The sequence below is a fragment of the Macrosteles quadrilineatus genome, unplaced genomic scaffold (genome assembly GCF_028750875.1).
Source record: "Macrosteles quadrilineatus isolate MER2022 unplaced genomic scaffold, UCM_ALF_1.0 Scaffold_3__2_contigs__length_128488019, whole genome shotgun sequence".
Classification (NCBI taxonomy): domain Eukaryota; kingdom Metazoa; phylum Arthropoda; class Insecta; order Hemiptera; family Cicadellidae; genus Macrosteles; species Macrosteles quadrilineatus.
Window position 1 is genome coordinate 108,884,124 of NW_026542596.1, and position 17,321 is coordinate 108,901,444.

The 17,321-nt window shown below is 36.3% G+C and overlaps 1 protein-coding gene across 3 annotated transcripts in view; it reads left to right on the forward strand.

Annotated features, from left to right (window-relative positions):
- Positions 1–15,296, forward strand: part of LOC128988667 (mucin-5AC-like) — a 72,767-nt gene extending 57,471 nt beyond the window's left edge. The window contains exons 5-18 of one of the 3 annotated variants that reach the window (XM_054410174.1): positions 249–356; positions 930–1,569; positions 2,643–2,848; positions 3,370–3,555; positions 4,806–5,996; positions 6,678–7,457; positions 8,674–8,772; positions 9,142–9,252; positions 9,419–9,568; positions 10,044–10,136; positions 12,151–12,300; positions 12,610–12,660; positions 13,122–13,223; positions 14,544–15,296. In XM_054410174.1, the coding sequence (XP_054266149.1) occupies positions 249–356; positions 930–1,569; positions 2,643–2,848; positions 3,370–3,555; positions 4,806–5,996; positions 6,678–7,457; positions 8,674–8,772; positions 9,142–9,252; positions 9,419–9,568; positions 10,044–10,136; positions 12,151–12,300; positions 12,610–12,660; positions 13,122–13,223; positions 14,544–14,630 (3,954 nt within the window). In that variant the 3' untranslated portion in view covers positions 14,631–15,296. The remainder of the gene's footprint in view (positions 1–248; positions 357–929; positions 1,570–2,642; positions 2,849–3,369; positions 3,556–4,805; positions 5,997–6,677; positions 7,458–8,673; positions 8,773–9,141; positions 9,253–9,418; positions 9,569–10,043; positions 10,137–12,150; positions 12,301–12,609; positions 12,661–13,121; positions 13,224–14,543) is intronic. The other 2 variants (XM_054410175.1, XM_054410176.1) reach the window with 2 other exon arrangements.
- Positions 15,297–17,321: the final 2,025 nt, after the last annotated feature.

Below are 17,321 nucleotides of genomic sequence, written 5' to 3' on the forward strand. Positions count from 1 at the left end.
GTAATTATTAATTAAGACTCCAATTACTATAGGTTTCTTGATAAATCCCTCAGAATCAGCAGCCTAATGGGTTCTTTAAGATTTAAAGCATACACCTAGAAAATAAGTATGTCTTGCGGCCAAGTTCTAATTTACTACCTCCTTGACGGCCTTAAAAGTTCTGCTATGAAACAAAGGTGTCCAAAATTTATTGAATCGTTGAATATCAAAAGATGTTGGCCATATTTCTCATCCCTTTCGTATAACAGGCTTTGCTGAAGGCGAAGAAAAAGCAGAGAGAGGCTCAGCAAGCTCAGCGCAGACAACAACAACAATCAGCGACTGCCGAGGCAACTACTGCTGCAACCTTCTTTTCTGTATGTACTTGTCTCTACATGTATCATTATCATCCAGACATGAACACAATGCTGCATATTTTATTAATCTGAATATGAGTGTAGAATGGAGAGGAGATGCAAATTATACCTTTGATACTAACATCAGCTCTTTCTTTGGTCAGGATCAACCTGTATTATCGACACCTTAATGAAAGGCAGCTGGGGCTTGATTTTGAATTTTTATTTTTATTTTTAGAGGGTTGTGAGGGGTTGAAGAGTTTGAAACTTTAACAACTTAACATTTTACACACACTCTAATATTACTAAGCGCATATCTAACTAAAAGAATAAACTGACTTCAGATATTTGCTTTATAAAGATACCAGACTTGCCAACTCTGTAATTGAGAAGTAAAACCTTCCAAGAGAATAACAATTCAATGAGTATGAATTTTCAAGTTTCAAATATCATGTAATAGCTCCAGAAGTGTATAGGAGAAACCAACCATAAACTCAAGGTTTTATTAGTATGGCCTTTGATCTGTTAACTGATATTAAATTTTAATAACCAAAAATATTTAAAATGAGTAAAGGTAGATATGATTTTTTACAGGATTTGAACACTGAAGAGGACAATGTTAAGCCATCTATTGAGTCTTCACTGAGGCGAAGACCATCTGAAAAGTTCAGCAGAGAAGCTGAGTCAAGTGCAACTGAAAGAAGTTCTTCTCGTTCAGCCAGTAGACAAAGAAGTCTCACTTCCCGTGGAAGTAGAAATTATAATGATCTTGGTAAAGCGGAAGAAGAAGTATTGGTAAACACGCAGAGTGTTCGGACAGGAACGGACAGCAAGGACTACAAAAAACTATTAGAGGAAAGAAAGAAAAAGTACTCAACAATACCCAGAGAAAACGACTTTGATCAAGACAAAGAAAATGGTGTTGAAATAAAATCTGAAAAACCAAGTTACTCGAAGGATTATTTGAAAAGTTTGAACGATCTCGGGCTGGATCCTAAAACTCTGGGACCGACAGAACCGACCACAGAACGAGAGAGATTTGTGCCATCTTCGAGGAGAACAAAGTCTTACAGCTACAGAGCTAGCACTGAGCAAATAAGCGATGAGGTACTAAATACATCCACGTTCAAACCTAGGTATCAACTGTATCAAGCAAAAAATAGGAAGAAATATTTAAATAAGCTTGGTGGGAAAGAAAGTTTGGGAAGCAAAGAGGAAACTTCTATTGAGTCCGGTAAGTCCACAACGGTAACAACTGATATAGGCCTACTATAGTTGTAGGATTAGCTATGATTAATTTACTAGTCCGTATGGGTAGATTTGAAAAAAAAATATTAATAAGTTAATACATTTTACTACCTCCTCTATATAGTGCTATTTTTTTCTAACATGTATCACTAAGAGACATTATTAACTTACCATGAACAACCAATGACCATTATTGACTTGGTATTATTTTTATTAAAAAAAGTTGCCAATCATAAGACATATGACACATGAGCTAGCAACTTCCTGTGTGAGGAGACAACTCTAGATTGACACGAGATAATTACTACTTTCACTTCATCAGCTGCTGGCAGTGGTGATCTCTCTTGGCGAGTCAAGAGCTAAACTTTTAGCATCACCGGAACTTTTAGGCATCTCACTATTCAATTAAAAAAATATTGGCCAGTAAGTTCTAAGTAAGTTGTCTTATTGCAGTGAAAATTTAATTAAAAAAAAAACTTTTTGGATTCCTCCAGTTACAATTTACCTAATGACAATGTGAAAGGACATTGTTAGTGGAATATATTGTTCTAAGAACATACCTTTTCTATGTGTGTTTCTGCTTTCTTAACTATGATTACAAACCAATCAAACGAGCAGCCTTAAAAAAAAACTTTCAGATTTTAAGCAAGTGGACATTCTCATAGTAATATATAAGCTAAACAATACATGATCTATAGTGTCTGTAGTGCTCGTGGTTTACACCACAGCCTAATCAGAATCAGGTAGACAGAATAACAAAAGTTCACATTTCTATGACCCGACCACAAATAGTTTGTTTGGGTTGGACTACTGAAGGTTGACAGTGGTGAAGAGACGGACGGACATGGACGGCGTTTTGGTCTAGGTGGAGAGAGGATCAGGTGATTTTTTAGCCAATGCCTTTTATTGAAAATTGTATGATAGTACAGTTACATGGTGTTGTGATGTACATGGAAACTAAAACAAAAACGAATACCGCTAATATTCATACATTACAGTGTCCACCAAAGTTATATTATTTTGTGTATCTGATAAAAATAAAGCAAAGCAACATTACAGTGTTGGATGAAGAAGTAGATCAGAAAGTGAAGAAGCTGAGGTTTGGAGCTTCCTCTCGTCCGCCATACACCCCTCCCAGACGAGTTACAACCCCCCTCCCTCCGCCACGACTCTCAGCGCGACGCCCAGGCCGCTTCACCCCCAGCTCTATCTCTGTGGCGTTTGACAAGCCTGATGACCAAGAGCCTGTCACAATCCAAGTTTTTGTAAGTGTAAAATACAAATTAATTTAAATTTCAACCCCTTAAACACTTGTCCTAACTCTATTTGATGTTCACTGTGTAGAATGTGCGTTGATAAGTCAGGTATTTCAAAATAGCAGTCTCAGATACTATAGCTGTCCTGAAACTTTCAGGACCTACAAAACGATCCTTTACTTTTCCTGTAAGGTAAAGGAGGAATCAAGTATACGATAGAAGATCAAATATAAGTCTGAAGAAGTTTTGATTGATGTCTCAAGTTGGTTATTACTTAATACTTTTTCATTGAAATGGCGACCATACAAAGTGGGTATTTTAAGCCAAGTATGAAGGGTTTGAGAGTGTTGATGTTGAGTACATTTTTCTTTCATACTTTTTAGGTAAGAGTTTACATTTGTCCTTTACTTTTTGTTTTTGAGAAATTATGTTACAAACAATATTTTACAAAATATATATTTTGTTAATTGACTATGCCTGCATGATATTCCCAAACATATTTAAATGGACATTTTTGATGCTTTGTCTAGGATTTAGAAGCAAGAGCGCCAAAGCTAGAATCAGCTAGTCTAGTGACTGAAGCATCATCTACGGCTATGACTTCTTCATCTGAAACACCGTCTATGGAGGGTTCTTCTGAACAGTCTTCATCCGAGGCTTCTTCAGAAGATTCTTCTGTTGAGACGTCTGTTACAGAATCGCCTTTGGAGAATTCGGTGAGTACAATGATTCATTTTGCCATGATTCCTGTTTAAAATATGCATGGAAACGTATGATCTCCCCTAAAAGTTACAATATTCCTGAAACTTGGTAGTTGTTAAAAACCAATGCAGTCCCTTAATTTATAATGTTCCTTTGAACTTGGTAGTTAGTATTTAGAGATACAGAGCTACTCTTGTTAACAACTAATATAAACAATTTTAACACTTATTTTAACCAAGAAGTTTCTTTTTTACTGATGCGAAAGTTAAAGATCTCTTCAAAATTATTTATGCTGGAATAATTAGTTTTGAAGGTCAATAAATGATTAATTAAGAGATGTAATAAAAATCTCCCATCAATTACAGTCAGAAAATTTGTTTTTAAATTTTCTTCTCAATTTTTTTTTACTTAGTGCGCCCACAATCCCCATATTGCGATCTTTTGTAATACCAATGTCAATTTATATTCAACTATATTATTGACAAAAATATTTACTTGTACATAATGATTCCCTTTCAATTTATTAATACAACCAGATTGGTTCAACCTAAAGGTTGGCTTTTTCAAGTTCTATCCTTACATCATCAAAAGTCTACAACTTATTCATAGTGAAAAAGCATTTTGATTCAATAGCTTAAATCAATAGTCTTTTAAAATAGTTTCAAGAATTGATTTACAGTTGCGTTTAACTCTTTTGATGCCAGAATCTTTTTTGTAACTTTCCAAAAAAATTCTTAAGTAATTTACATATTTCGTCCAAAAAAAGGTAGGCATGCCACGGGGGCAAAGTCTAGTGTGCGAGAAAAAAAATCGGTAAAAATAAAATGTTTCATCTCAAAAGTGCTAAGGAACGATATATTGGGCCTCGATTGTATGAGGAATCAAAAGAAACGATCGCTGTTTTGAAACAACAATCTAGTCAACCGATTTAAACCCTCATGATCGAAAGTCGTGCCGGCACAATATATCTTCCCTTAGTACTAATCAGAAGAAACGCGATCAACGATATATCGTTCCATAGCACTTTTCTGGAAAAAGACGCACAGCGATATAATAATGACTAAAAATTTGCAAGTGTATAATTAACTTTTACTGACGAAGATGAAATTTAGTTTCATTGTTGTATAATAAATATGCAAAAATTATACATTTAGATCAAATGTCATGCACAGCATTATATAATACACATAACTGCAAACTTATACAAAGTAAAAGCATGATGCTTTAGCACACTAGTCGCTTCAACAACTTTTATTAATTTCAGGTTATTGACGATGAAACAGTCGTTCCTATGTCCATATCCACCTCCCCGGCAACAACAACATCAACATCTACAACAACACAACCATCCACAACCACGACAACAATATCTGCAAAAACAACAATATCGACAACAGTGAAACCTAAGACAACTAAAATACCTTCAACTACTACAACAAAAAAGCCTGTAACAACCTCAACGACACAAAAGCCTACCACAACAACTCAAAAGCCTACCACAACAACTCAAAAGCCTACCACAACAACTCAAAAGCCTACCACAACAACTCAAAAGCCTACCACAACAACTCAAAAGCCTACCACAACAACTCAAAAGCCTACCACAACAACTCAAAAGCCTACCACAACAACTCAAAAGCCAACCACAACAACTCAAAAGCCTACCACAACAACTCAAAAGCCTACCACAACAACCCAAAAGCCAACCACAACAACTCAAAAACCTATCACAACAACACAAAAGTCTTCAACAACAACAACAAAAAAGCCTAACACCACAACACAAAAACCTACAACCACTACAAAAGCTCCTTCAACTACAACCACAACGAGAAAACCAACAACACAAAAACCCACCACAACAACTAAGAAACCACCAACACCCACAACTCCAAAGCCAACAACCAAGAAACCAGTCTCAGACAAAACCCCACCATCTGCTCCAAAACCACCCCAACAACAGAAGCCTCTGACATCATCTACCTCAACAACAACAACTGAAGCTGCAACTACTGAGGATCAGTTAGCGGCAAGATCTAACTTAGTACAGAAGTCTGAGGTATCAACAGTTCCGGAAATGATCTTAACTTCAGCGCAGACGCTTCAGCCATTAACTTTCACCAGCTCCCCCAGCAGCACTAATCGTCCACAATCCGAGAGTTCCTCAGGCTATGTTGCTTACGCCCTTTTGCCAAACAACACCTTAGTAAGACGGGTGTCTGCTAGATCAACGACGCCCCCAACTGAAGTCCCGTTTTTTGTTTATGGACTCTATCCCAACGGTACAATCGTCAGGAAGTACCCCAATGGTACAGTAGTACCTGATGATCCATCACCAGAGTCAAACGAACTGGTAGCTGAAGTTGATCCGTACAATAAGAAGGAGCTGAGCGACATTCTGGAACGTGATAGACCTTTAGCGTATCTCTACCCGGCCACTTCCTCAACATCCTTGGTACGGAGAAGTAGCAAAACTGTTATTTTTAAAGATATATACCGTTTGAAAGGTTTGAAAAAAAAAATAAGTTTGCATTTTCTTTATGTTGAGTTTTACACTACAAAAGAAAACACTTTAATATTTGCTGCAACTGCATGAGCTTGATGCATGAAATAAATCCATAAATCATTAATTTTGCTATTGAACTAGTCTATTAGAGTAGGTAGATACATTAGTTCAAAGTTCTGACACATGAACTGGTTTTGGATTTCAAATTTAGATTTATTCCTAACATAAATAATTTTAGGTCCTTTTTGGTAAGTTCATGGATCTTTTTCAGGAATTTTTTTTATTTATTTAGGTTTCATCATTGGATGTCATTTCAATGAAAACTATAATGTGGCACAATACATAAATATTGTTGATTTTAAGAGAAGAAAGTTTAAGAAAAATGAAGTTAGTATAAGTACCGGTAACCTCTAATTTCACATATGCTTCCAAATTTGCATGAAATATTTTTGAATCTTAAGGACTTTCTGAAATTTAGAGCTAATTGAATAAAGATACCTAAGTGTTTTATTATATTTTTGCCAACTCTTTGATTTGATGTTTTGATAAAGCTTTTGTTGCCCTTAAGACTGCATGCATTGTGAAAAATGTAAATATTCATCAATTGTATGTTTGTATATATTATTTCAGACTCCAACCTCTATGGCTTCAACTGAAGCAACAAGCACCACTATTTCTTCCACAACAACAACCACAGAATCTACAACCTTTTCCACTACAACAACTACTACAACTCAAAAACCAACAACCACAACTAAAAAGCCAACAACTACTACCAAAAAACCTACACAAAAGCCAAAACCAAAAGCCGCTACAACTCAAAAAACTGTTACCACTAAAGCTACAACAACTTCTACTTCTCCCACACCAATCACCACCCAACAGACTACCACTACCACGACAGAAATACCACAACCATCACCAACTACAACCACGACTCCGGAACCAACAACCACTCCTCAACCAACAACAACCACTCCTAAACCCACAACAACTCTCAAACCAACAACACCTAAGCCTACTACTCCCAAACCAACTACTCCAAAACCAACAACTCCCAAACCAACTACTCCAAAACCAACAACTCCCAAACCAACTACTCCTAAACCATCAACCCCTAAACCAACTACTCCAAAAAAACCATCAACTACCACGCCCACTACCACTACTACGACCACCACAACCTCAACTACAACGACAACTACGCCTTCTACAGCTACAGAAAAAAACATAGAACCAATGATTGTAAGTGGTGTGGAATCTGCTTTATCTTCTCCATCTTCTCCAAAATCTGAGACCAAAGAGAATGATGAGGACTGTGATATTTGTGGTGATGAGGTTTCTTCTTCTTCTAAAGCCACCCCTTCTAATGGTCTTTCCGAAGATGATGTAGCTCTTCTTAATAATTTGGTAAGAATTAATCAAGAAGTTCATGTCTATTTGAATTTGGAATCAAGTTGAGGTAATATTTGAAAGCACATGAGTAAACTGTACAACAAAAAGTTGGGGGTTCCACACTACCTATGACTTTTAACATTTCATACCTTCCTTCTCTTCCTTGTAGACAAATTCTGAAAAGCTTTTGAATGTAAAAATATGCTTTGTAAAACAAATCTACACTTTCCACAACACAACAGTTTGATATAAGCTTTGCTATTTTTCTTACTTTTCACATTGAATAATTGATTTTTTCCTCTCTTTTTGCTTGAGTCTACCTAGTGGATTTTTTAATTAAATGAATTCAAACGCTTTTTTTAAAAGTGATCCAAATCCATAAAATGTTTATGGTTTTTTATGGATCCGTAGTCCGAGACGCTAACTACAAGACTAAAACAAGTTTTAACTATACACAGTGAGTTTTAATTGTCCTCCCCCTCAAACTTTTTTCTATATTTTTCAAATGTCAATCCCAGACCACCTTCAAACATTGTTGGGTAGTAAGTACAGTACTTCATTTTGGCAAGGCAGTAATTTCCCCACCTTTACATTTGAAAAAATATATTTTGTATCCAATATGGCGAATCCAAGATGGCGGCCGGAAATTACCACCTTGTCAAAATGAAGTACTTACTTACTGCCTAACAATGTTTGGAAGTGGTCTTGGATTGATATTTGAAAAAAAGTTGGAGGGGGACATTTCAAACTCACCCTGTATAAGTTGCAATAGGTACTCTACTACAGAGTATTATTTGCTGTTTGAGATATTCTGATCTCAGTATTTCAAAAATCAACTACACACCCAATCAATTTGGGAATTTAAAGTTTGTTTCTTCTTTTTCCTTGTAGATATACTCCAAAAAGCATTTTACCGTAAAAAGTTTGGAAAACTCATTTGAACTTTTCTATCCTAGTTAGTTAAGCTTGCAATTTGTATGCTTAGTTGGCCTCTATATTCATAGCCTATCCTTGAACATACATGTTTAGTGTTGACAAATGAAAAATGACAATTCTTTATTGCACATAACATCTGTTAGAGTTATTACAAATGTAATACACAGACAGGTACATTGTCAAGGTTTCTAATAAATAAGTAAATCTAAATAGGTGTTCAACTACATATATGGGTTTAATTGCCGTTTGCGACGTTTCGGTTTGATGAATGTTTCATTGCTTGTGTGTTGTACAGTTGAGACTCCAGCCTAGCGACTCAGAGCGCAGCGCATCTGTTGATTCTTCTTCTTCTCTCCCACCCTCTGGGCCTGAGGATGATGATATAGCAAATAGGGTTTGTAACTTTTGTAAAAATGCATGTGCGAGTGTTTAATCTTGTTTAAGATTTTCAGGCTATTTAGCAATTCAGAAGAATAATGTTATCTCTGACATTCAAGTTTCTTAGATTCAAACTCCCACTTTTTCCTGTTTTGATTCAACCTTGATTCAATTAATTAGGTATGTAAAAAGTTTGTGTTGCAAGTGGAAGTTTGACAAAATACGACTACTTTCCTGTGAACATAAAAAAGTTGTTGGGCCTTATTTTGATGCCTAAAGATGGTTTCATGTTTGTGCACCGAAACTAGTTTCCACTGCAACTAAGTAGGATTATTGATACAGGTATGTAAACTACTATATTATATAGACAAATTTTACATTACAGATTATCCAGCTGGCCATAGAGCGAGCTCAGTCCACTACTGCCAGCCCCGTATCTGTCTCTGTCTCAACGGACGGACTTGATCTCCAACAACTGTCCTCCAGTCCTCAACCGGTAAGTAGCACTCTGCTGTCTGCATGCGCTTTTCTATGGCTTCAGCACTCTTCTAATCTTGAACATCTATGAAATTTTGCCTTTAGCAATTTAGAAACATCACTGGAAAGATTACCTACGGTATTTTACAAGATTGTATTAATGACTGCGAATGTAAATGTTGTAGAGTTTTGAGCGAGATGGCAAGAGCATCGCTCCTCCTATGATGGACTCCATGGCTGTCGAGACCTCACCTCCACCCAAACCTGGAGGGAAAATCTCCCTTTGGGTTGTGCCTGAAGGGGAAAATGAACAAACTACAAAGGCTCCACAGAAGGTTTGTTGCTATATTTCTGTTCTTTCAAGATAAATGCTAAGCGAGGAATTAGCTAGGATTTTATTTAGCTTCTAAAACTATTTATAGGTATCTAAATCAGGGCTCATTTGATTTAAATATTAGTTGAACATCAACATCACAATTTCTGAATGTGTGTTTGTGTGCAAGCAAAAAAGCTGAAACTGCACCCTTTATTTGTAAAATTTGAAATCAGCTCATAGAAACAGGGGTTTGTACCCTAAAACCTAATTATTTTCACTTTTGTGCCCATTTTTTTACATGGATGAAAATTATTTTCACCATTCTTAAAGGATTTACAATTTAGTAACATTGAACTAAAATAAATAATTAATTTTATCACAACCCAAAATATCTCAATCCTTGCAAACTCATGAGTTAGGAATTATTTTGTTATGGCCTATGGCTTAAAATATTAGATTTACAAATGTGTATTCAAACTTTCTTAAAATTCCAGCTTTCTCCAGAGGAAGAGCAAGTTCTAACAGCACTCTTGGCAGCTCCTCAGTCTCCCAGCTCTATCAGTGTCAGGGATCAGCTGTTGCTTGCTGTGAGTCTTTTTTCTCCTTACAATATTTTATTATATATGTTATATTCTTTAAAATTTATAATTATGCGAACGAGATAATCTTGAAAATTAAGAAGTTAAACGGGGCAAAGCCCGCGGGTTACAGCTAGTATGTTATATTCTTTAAAATTTATAATTGTAAACATAAACATAACCTTCAGTTTTGTGATGTGTCTGATGATGCCAGCAGCATAGCTGGCGAAAGGCCTCATAAAAATTAAAAATTCAGATATATTGGCGAAGTTATTATTTTAAATTAGTATTAATTCCAATATAAACAGTTCTTCTTGAAGAATATTTTATTAGTTTCTAAAAAATGTTTGAGAGTATGAAACAAGAACCTCCTTCCAATTTTTCTTGTAAAAAATCCGATCTTTTCTTGTATGTTGATGTTGGTTGGAGTAACTCTATAACCGTTCAACTAAGCTAGATTATGAACAGGACTAATCTTGTTTAAAACTGCCGGGGGCCTCAGCCTAAGAGGGTGCCTCACTTGGGGCCTTTTTTCTTTATAAATTTATTTCACCGATAATCTTTTTTGCGGGAGATGTTGATGAAATCAGCGCCACTGCAAAATAACTTCACTATTTCTCCGTAAGCAAAGGAGTTGTCCACTATTCAATTCCGATCGCGGAGGATCTTTATGATTTCATAATGATCGAAGGAGACGTAGACAACTATTATTATATGCGGTCGCGCATGACGCTAACTGTTTTTTTTTGCAGCCATAGAACACTTTCATAATTTTGCTACGATCAGAGGTCTCCGCTCTTGCGAAAGCCGCAAACAGTTACTCCACAGCCATTGGAGACGTTCATGATTTCACCGTCATCGGAGGCGACGATGATGACGTCCTCGCCCTCATGCAAGATGCTAACTATTTCTTCGTGGCCATAGTAGATGTTCATGGGGAGCGAGCTGGCGTAGTGGTTAGAGCGCGGGACTTCAGTCCCTGAGGTCCCGGGTTCGATCCCCGCCGAGTCACCAATGGATTTTATCTAAGTGATAATGCCGCAACCCCTAGCCTGAAGTAATGTGAAAAACAATCCCAGGCTCGTACCTAGCGTCCTTAGGACAAAAAAAATAAAAAAAATAAGAGATGTTCATGATTCCAGTGTGTCTGGAGAACACAGGAGATATTCATGATTTCACCGGGATAGCAGAAAACGAAGATGATGTCTCCATGATCGCCCATGATGTTCACTATTTTGCCCTGAACGTAGACACAACCGTTCACAATCCCTCCGCGACCGCGCAAATGTGCACGATATAAATTATGTTGTAAATGATTTATATTTACATGATAATCATTAGCTTATCACTGACTTGAATTTTTTCAAGCAAACCTTGAACATAACTTTGTAATTAGTTTTTCCAAATATTAATGAAACAATATTTGATGCCTTCAAAATGATGGGATGGAGATGGGATGATGGGAAGATGGGCGGTGATGGGATGGGAATGATGAGTGTAACTAAAATGCTGCTAGGACTCATAACAAAAAAGGAAATAGTAGATCACCCTGGTAGATACCATAGTGGGATTTAAAGAGGATGCCTGAACTAAGGGCGGCTAAAAGAACGAGAACAAAATCCAGGCCTGCCTGATAAAGGGAAATAATCTAGTGCTGTGTGTTGCACAAGGGGAGGAAAACTGAACTGAGATTGTGAGGATAGAATTGAAAGACTTGGAGGAATGCTAGATAGAGACTCTTAACTTTGCTTTAGAGTAACTAATTCATTAGAGTAACTCTATTCAATAAACAACCTATAGTTTCTATTTGTTTTCTAAGTACACATGAGGTATTTGTAAGGGTTTGGGATAAGTTGTTGTAAAAATTATAATGTAAACATCAACTCAGGTGTTGACTTCACCTGAGTAATATCAAAACTTTTAAAATGTGATTTACCTAGATGTGAAAACAGAAGAACAATGTTTTCATTCTGTGTTCACTTGCCTCACTAATGACGGATAATGGACTAAATTTATTTTTCAGGAGCTGCTGGCTGCCGGTCAAAACAACAACCAAGGAGGCCAAATCTCTACAACAAAGAGGCCAAGAAAGAAAAAGAGGCCTTCCTCCACTCCACCTCCTCCCCCTCCACCTCTATCACCACTGGCAGCCCTCTTTGGAGCTGGGGGAAGAGTAAGTGGAGTTTAAATGGAAAAGTTTAAGTTTACGTTTACATAAACCAGTAGCTTTGCAGCAAAAGTTTGAGTAAATGGGTACTATAAAACATAAAACATCAGGTATGTAAGGCTACTTTATAGGAATAAGCAAACTTTGTATCACCGCTGATTGCAGAAAGTTACATATCTTGTATACTCAATGATTTCTTCAGAGAAAAAATAATCATGCTTTATTTCTTGTTAGTTACAAATTCTTACATAATATTATATAGGTGTGCTGGTTGAATGATAAGAAAACATTAATACATGAAAACTAAATTTTCAGGGAGGAGGATTGTTTGCTTCTGGAGCAGCACCACCCACAGGATCTGGAGAGGTATGTAAAAGTGGAAATGTTTTTGTGAAGAGAGGGATAAAGACCAAATATATATAAAATATGAAATATATAGTATGTGTAAAATAGCAACACTAAAATGGTTTTACGTAATAATTTCATGATAATTTCTAAGGTAAAGAGGTAAGGGTAAAGAAGCGTACCTTGTTTCTACTATATACTGAACTTGCCCTTGCTTTGTTTTGTTTCATGTGTTTGCTACATTTTTAACCATCCTTGATAATAATACTCTCATGGGGATTATTAAATAAGACTTGTTATCAAGGTTGACTTCTTATCAAAGTTTGCTATAACATGTAATCACATGTTATAGGGGTAAAATATATTCAAGGGGATTTCAAAATGACAATTTTGTCATCAAGGGTGACTTTTTGTTACTGTATTATTTTATTTTACTGTATTATTAGTTGGTTGTAAAAAAACCTGATGTTATTGTTTGACAGGAAGGAGATGCTAGTGCTCGACCCCAGCAAGGAGGACTTCTGGTCAATGCAGCTATAAACATCACTCGGGCTGTCTCGCAGTTCATGGGGCTGGTGCTGCAGGTACGTAACAGTATAGTCAATGGTAACACGCATCCATGTCTGATTAGGCATTGTGAGCAAGAACTTACCACATTTACTTCAAGACACCTAGTTCTCCAATTCTCTCTTGTGTAGATTTTTCATAATAACTCACTGAAATCAGCCTTTTTACTGACTACTACAGAGGAGATATAATTAGTTATACCTTAGATAAAACTAGGGTTGGACTTGCCATATTACTATCTCTATTATCATTATCTTTATTGCAAGATCGAAATGCAGCTATGACGTATTTCACTTGAAGATCATTGTGTGATATTGGCAGTGTAGCTTGTTACAAACTGAGATCAACTGAATCTTTAGGACCAATTGAAAAAAGCCCAATGATAAAAGACAGCTGAGTCCAGTTTTGAAAGGGGAGTTTGGAATTTTTCCTGATAGACTATGGATTAGTAGGGTTTAAATTTTTTTTTTTAAGAGGTTGGCGGCCTCTTTTAACCTTGCATTTGCCCGTCCACATAGACTAAGCGCCCGTGCATGGATCGTTAACAGCAAAGCAAGGAGTGAGCTGGTACAGTACAAAGGTGAACTGTACTGATAAAATGTTATCGGCAGTGACCAGGATCCGAACCCACGACATCGCTGCCTTGGGCCCGAAGTCCGTGACGCTACCGACTGAGCCACCGACTCACTATCTTGTCTAAATGATCTTATCTCTTGTCCAACTAAAAATCCAGGAGGAAAGCAGTAAATTTTGTTCATTGCAAACATAAAACAGACTCCAACAGAATTGTCAGTGAGCAAATTAGTAAAGACTGTAAACTCCACTAAGAGGACCTGCTGTTGAGTGAGTAGTGATGTGATGGGAAGGGTCTTTGAACAGCACAGACCATAATATAGTAAATCGCACCAGAAAGTTTCCTAGACAACTTCTGCCACCCGATGGTATCTGCTGCTTTAGGGTGTGGCTCTTCATGTTTTGTACACCGATAACAAGCCGCTAAGTTTAGTTTAGTTTCACAGACCTCAAAACAATAAAATTTGAGTTTATTTGTCATAAATTTCCTAAAATGAAAAAGTCCTCCAAACTCATATTTTTTGAAGGGATGTATTCTAAACTCCACGGAAAGTCTTGAAGGTTGGTCTATTGTGATCCTTCCTCCTGAATTAAAATTTCTTTTGAATACCATCTTTATATCTTTGAGAAACAAATAAAAGTTTGGTTTTTATTTGTTTTGTAAATCTTTATATTAAGTTGAAGGAAGTATTAGCCAATATTATGGAGAAGTATGTGACATAAATACTAGGTCTATGTTTTGATATTTCATTTTGGTTCTCTAGAGTGCTGCTCAATCCTTCTCAACTTTCTTGGCTTCTCGAACGCGGAACTTTGCCGACTACGTGGCTCGTGGAGGAGCCATCAGCTGAGCTCAGCAGCACCCTGGTGGTTAACCTACCAACTAGTCAACCCTCAAGCAAAGTCACAGCGTGTGTTCGACTTCCACAAGAACTTGAAAACATGATGTGAATGCTTCACTCGAAATGTGATGAATCCATTCACCCCCATTCTTCGACGTTGGATACTTTCTTATGTATCCATATATTCTAATTCCTAAATAATAGAATTGGAAGATTGAATGTTTTAGTTAATATTTATTAATATTAAAATAGTATGTTCATAACATGAAAAACCAATATCATTGTCATTTTCTCACATATGAAATTAATATTTTCTCCTCACCCGAGAAAAATCAATGTCGCTAAAACACAGTAATCAGAATATTATAACAATTTTATGGATATTTCAGCTAATAGCAGATCGAGTAGAGAAGGCTGAAAAAAGTTAAATTTGAGACTTTGTGTAGAAATAATTAAGTATACAAACAAATACTTTGAATAAAATGAAACCACTGCTCTCTTCAGCAGTCTGAAATATAAATGTGTATATTTTAGTATAGAATGTGGTCTACTGTGTCTCCTTTAGAAGTTTTAAATACTATTTTGTACATTTAATTCCTTTTGTATATACTTAAGTTTGTGAATATAGCTTTGAGGTTTTGTAAATAAAATAGAAATAAACAAATTGTGTAATCATTCAGTGTCACATTTTACTTTAACTTCCTGTAAGGCTTGGTTGAGTATATAATTATTTTATTATCTAAACAGTGTTTCCTAACCTGCAGTACAAAGAGGCCACTGTGGTGGTGTGTGGTGAAGTTTTAAGTAGAAGTAGTATACGTCATGATTATTATTTTGTTCTGGTGCCTCAGGTCTTTGGAAACTGATGTATACAGCCAAAAATAGGTTAGAATGATGATGAAGTTATTTAGTTAGTAACTCTTGCGCCCGGTACAGGTACTCAGCAGTTTACTGTGGTCTCATCAATTGTGAAAATGCAATATTCTAAGAAAAAGTGCAGACTTATGGTTGGAAACTAAGTTATTAGGTTCCCAAAATATAAATAACAAACACTAGTGGCAAGTTGGCGCATAAGTCCCTAAAAAGCTCAAATGTAAAACTATTTATTGTTATATTTATACAACTACTTGCTGCTGTACCTGTCTTCGCAACGGGAAGATGTACTTTACCGCCTAATCCAAACCCTTGTTAAGTAGATCGAATACCAAAAGCCAAAAAATTTTTACACAAAAGTATGACCTACATTGTAATTATTGTCCTACTGTTTACATAAAAAAAATATAACAATAACATAATTTTCATAACTTACGGTTATAGAATCTTTCTTGATTTCCATAATCAATGACATAAATAAACCTACCACATATTTCTGTAAAATATTTTATTCAACTTTTTTTGGATCAGCTCTCTGAAATTGTGAAGTAACCATTTTTAGCAGTTCAGACTGTTTGCATTAAAATGACAAAGCAAAGGTAAAAAAGATTGTGAATTTGAATTTTCTCATGCTTCCATGGTGACCAATTAATATTTACTTTTAAAAACCTTACCTCAAAACTTTGGACATCCAAGGCGCGGAGCCCAAGAAGAACTCAGGGAAGTGAATAGTCCTATGAAATTCTTAGGTATGTAGGCAATCTTTGTGCTTAATTTGGGCTGTATCGGTATATTATCTGAGACTTTGTATCACACTCTTTGAGTGGCCCATTCAACTATGTTCTTTTTCAGTAAAGAAAATATTCATATACCTATTGATATTCATTTGTGACGGGACACCACCTTTATATGTATTTTAACCTAAATATGAGTGAAGGTTGGTTTATTTTTTATATAGAACAGAAGATATGATTAAGTACAACTAATAAAAAATAAAATAAATAAATTGTTAATTCACCTAATATTTGAATGCCGCCTAATACTGTCAATACTCCTTTTATCTATGCTAATACTAACAAGACGCCCCTGATAGGAACAAAATGTAGTAACGAAATGAACCCTGATTGTACTAAGAAGTCCCTGATAAAAAACGAGATGCCCCTAATAGTAACAAAGATGCACCCTGGTGGTAACGAAATGAACCCTGATAGTACTGAGATGTCCCTGTTAATAAAGAGATGCCCCTGATAGTAAAAAAGATGCACCCTGGTAGTAACGAAATGAACCCTGATAGTACTGAGATGTCCCTGATAATAACGAGATGCCCCTGATAGTAACAAAGATGCACCCTGGTGGTAACGAAATGAACCCTGATAGTACTGAGATGTCCCTGTTAATAAAGAGATGCCCCTGATAGTAAAAAAGATGCACCCTGGTAGTAACGAAATGAACCCTACTGCCCTGTAGTAACAAAGATGTGTTTGGTATGTCTACCTACATACTCCAAAAAACTATTGATGCCATCGCCATTCCTCTTGCTGCTGCTGTCAACGACTGCCTTAGTTGTGGCGTCTTCCCGGACTTTCTGATTCTGAAGTCCCTATTTACAAGAAGGGTGACCACCAGAGGCTTAATAGCTATCGGCCCATCTCCATAACTCCTGTCTTCGGAAAGGTGGTAGAAGCCACCATAAAACCCCAGCTTGAAGCATTTTTTGAGGGACTTGACCTCTTCTCGAATATGCAGTTTGGCTTCCGTAAGGGCAGGTCAACCGTTGATGCTGTTGCAAAAGTTGCTGCAAGCGTGGAAAATGCATTTGAAAACCAC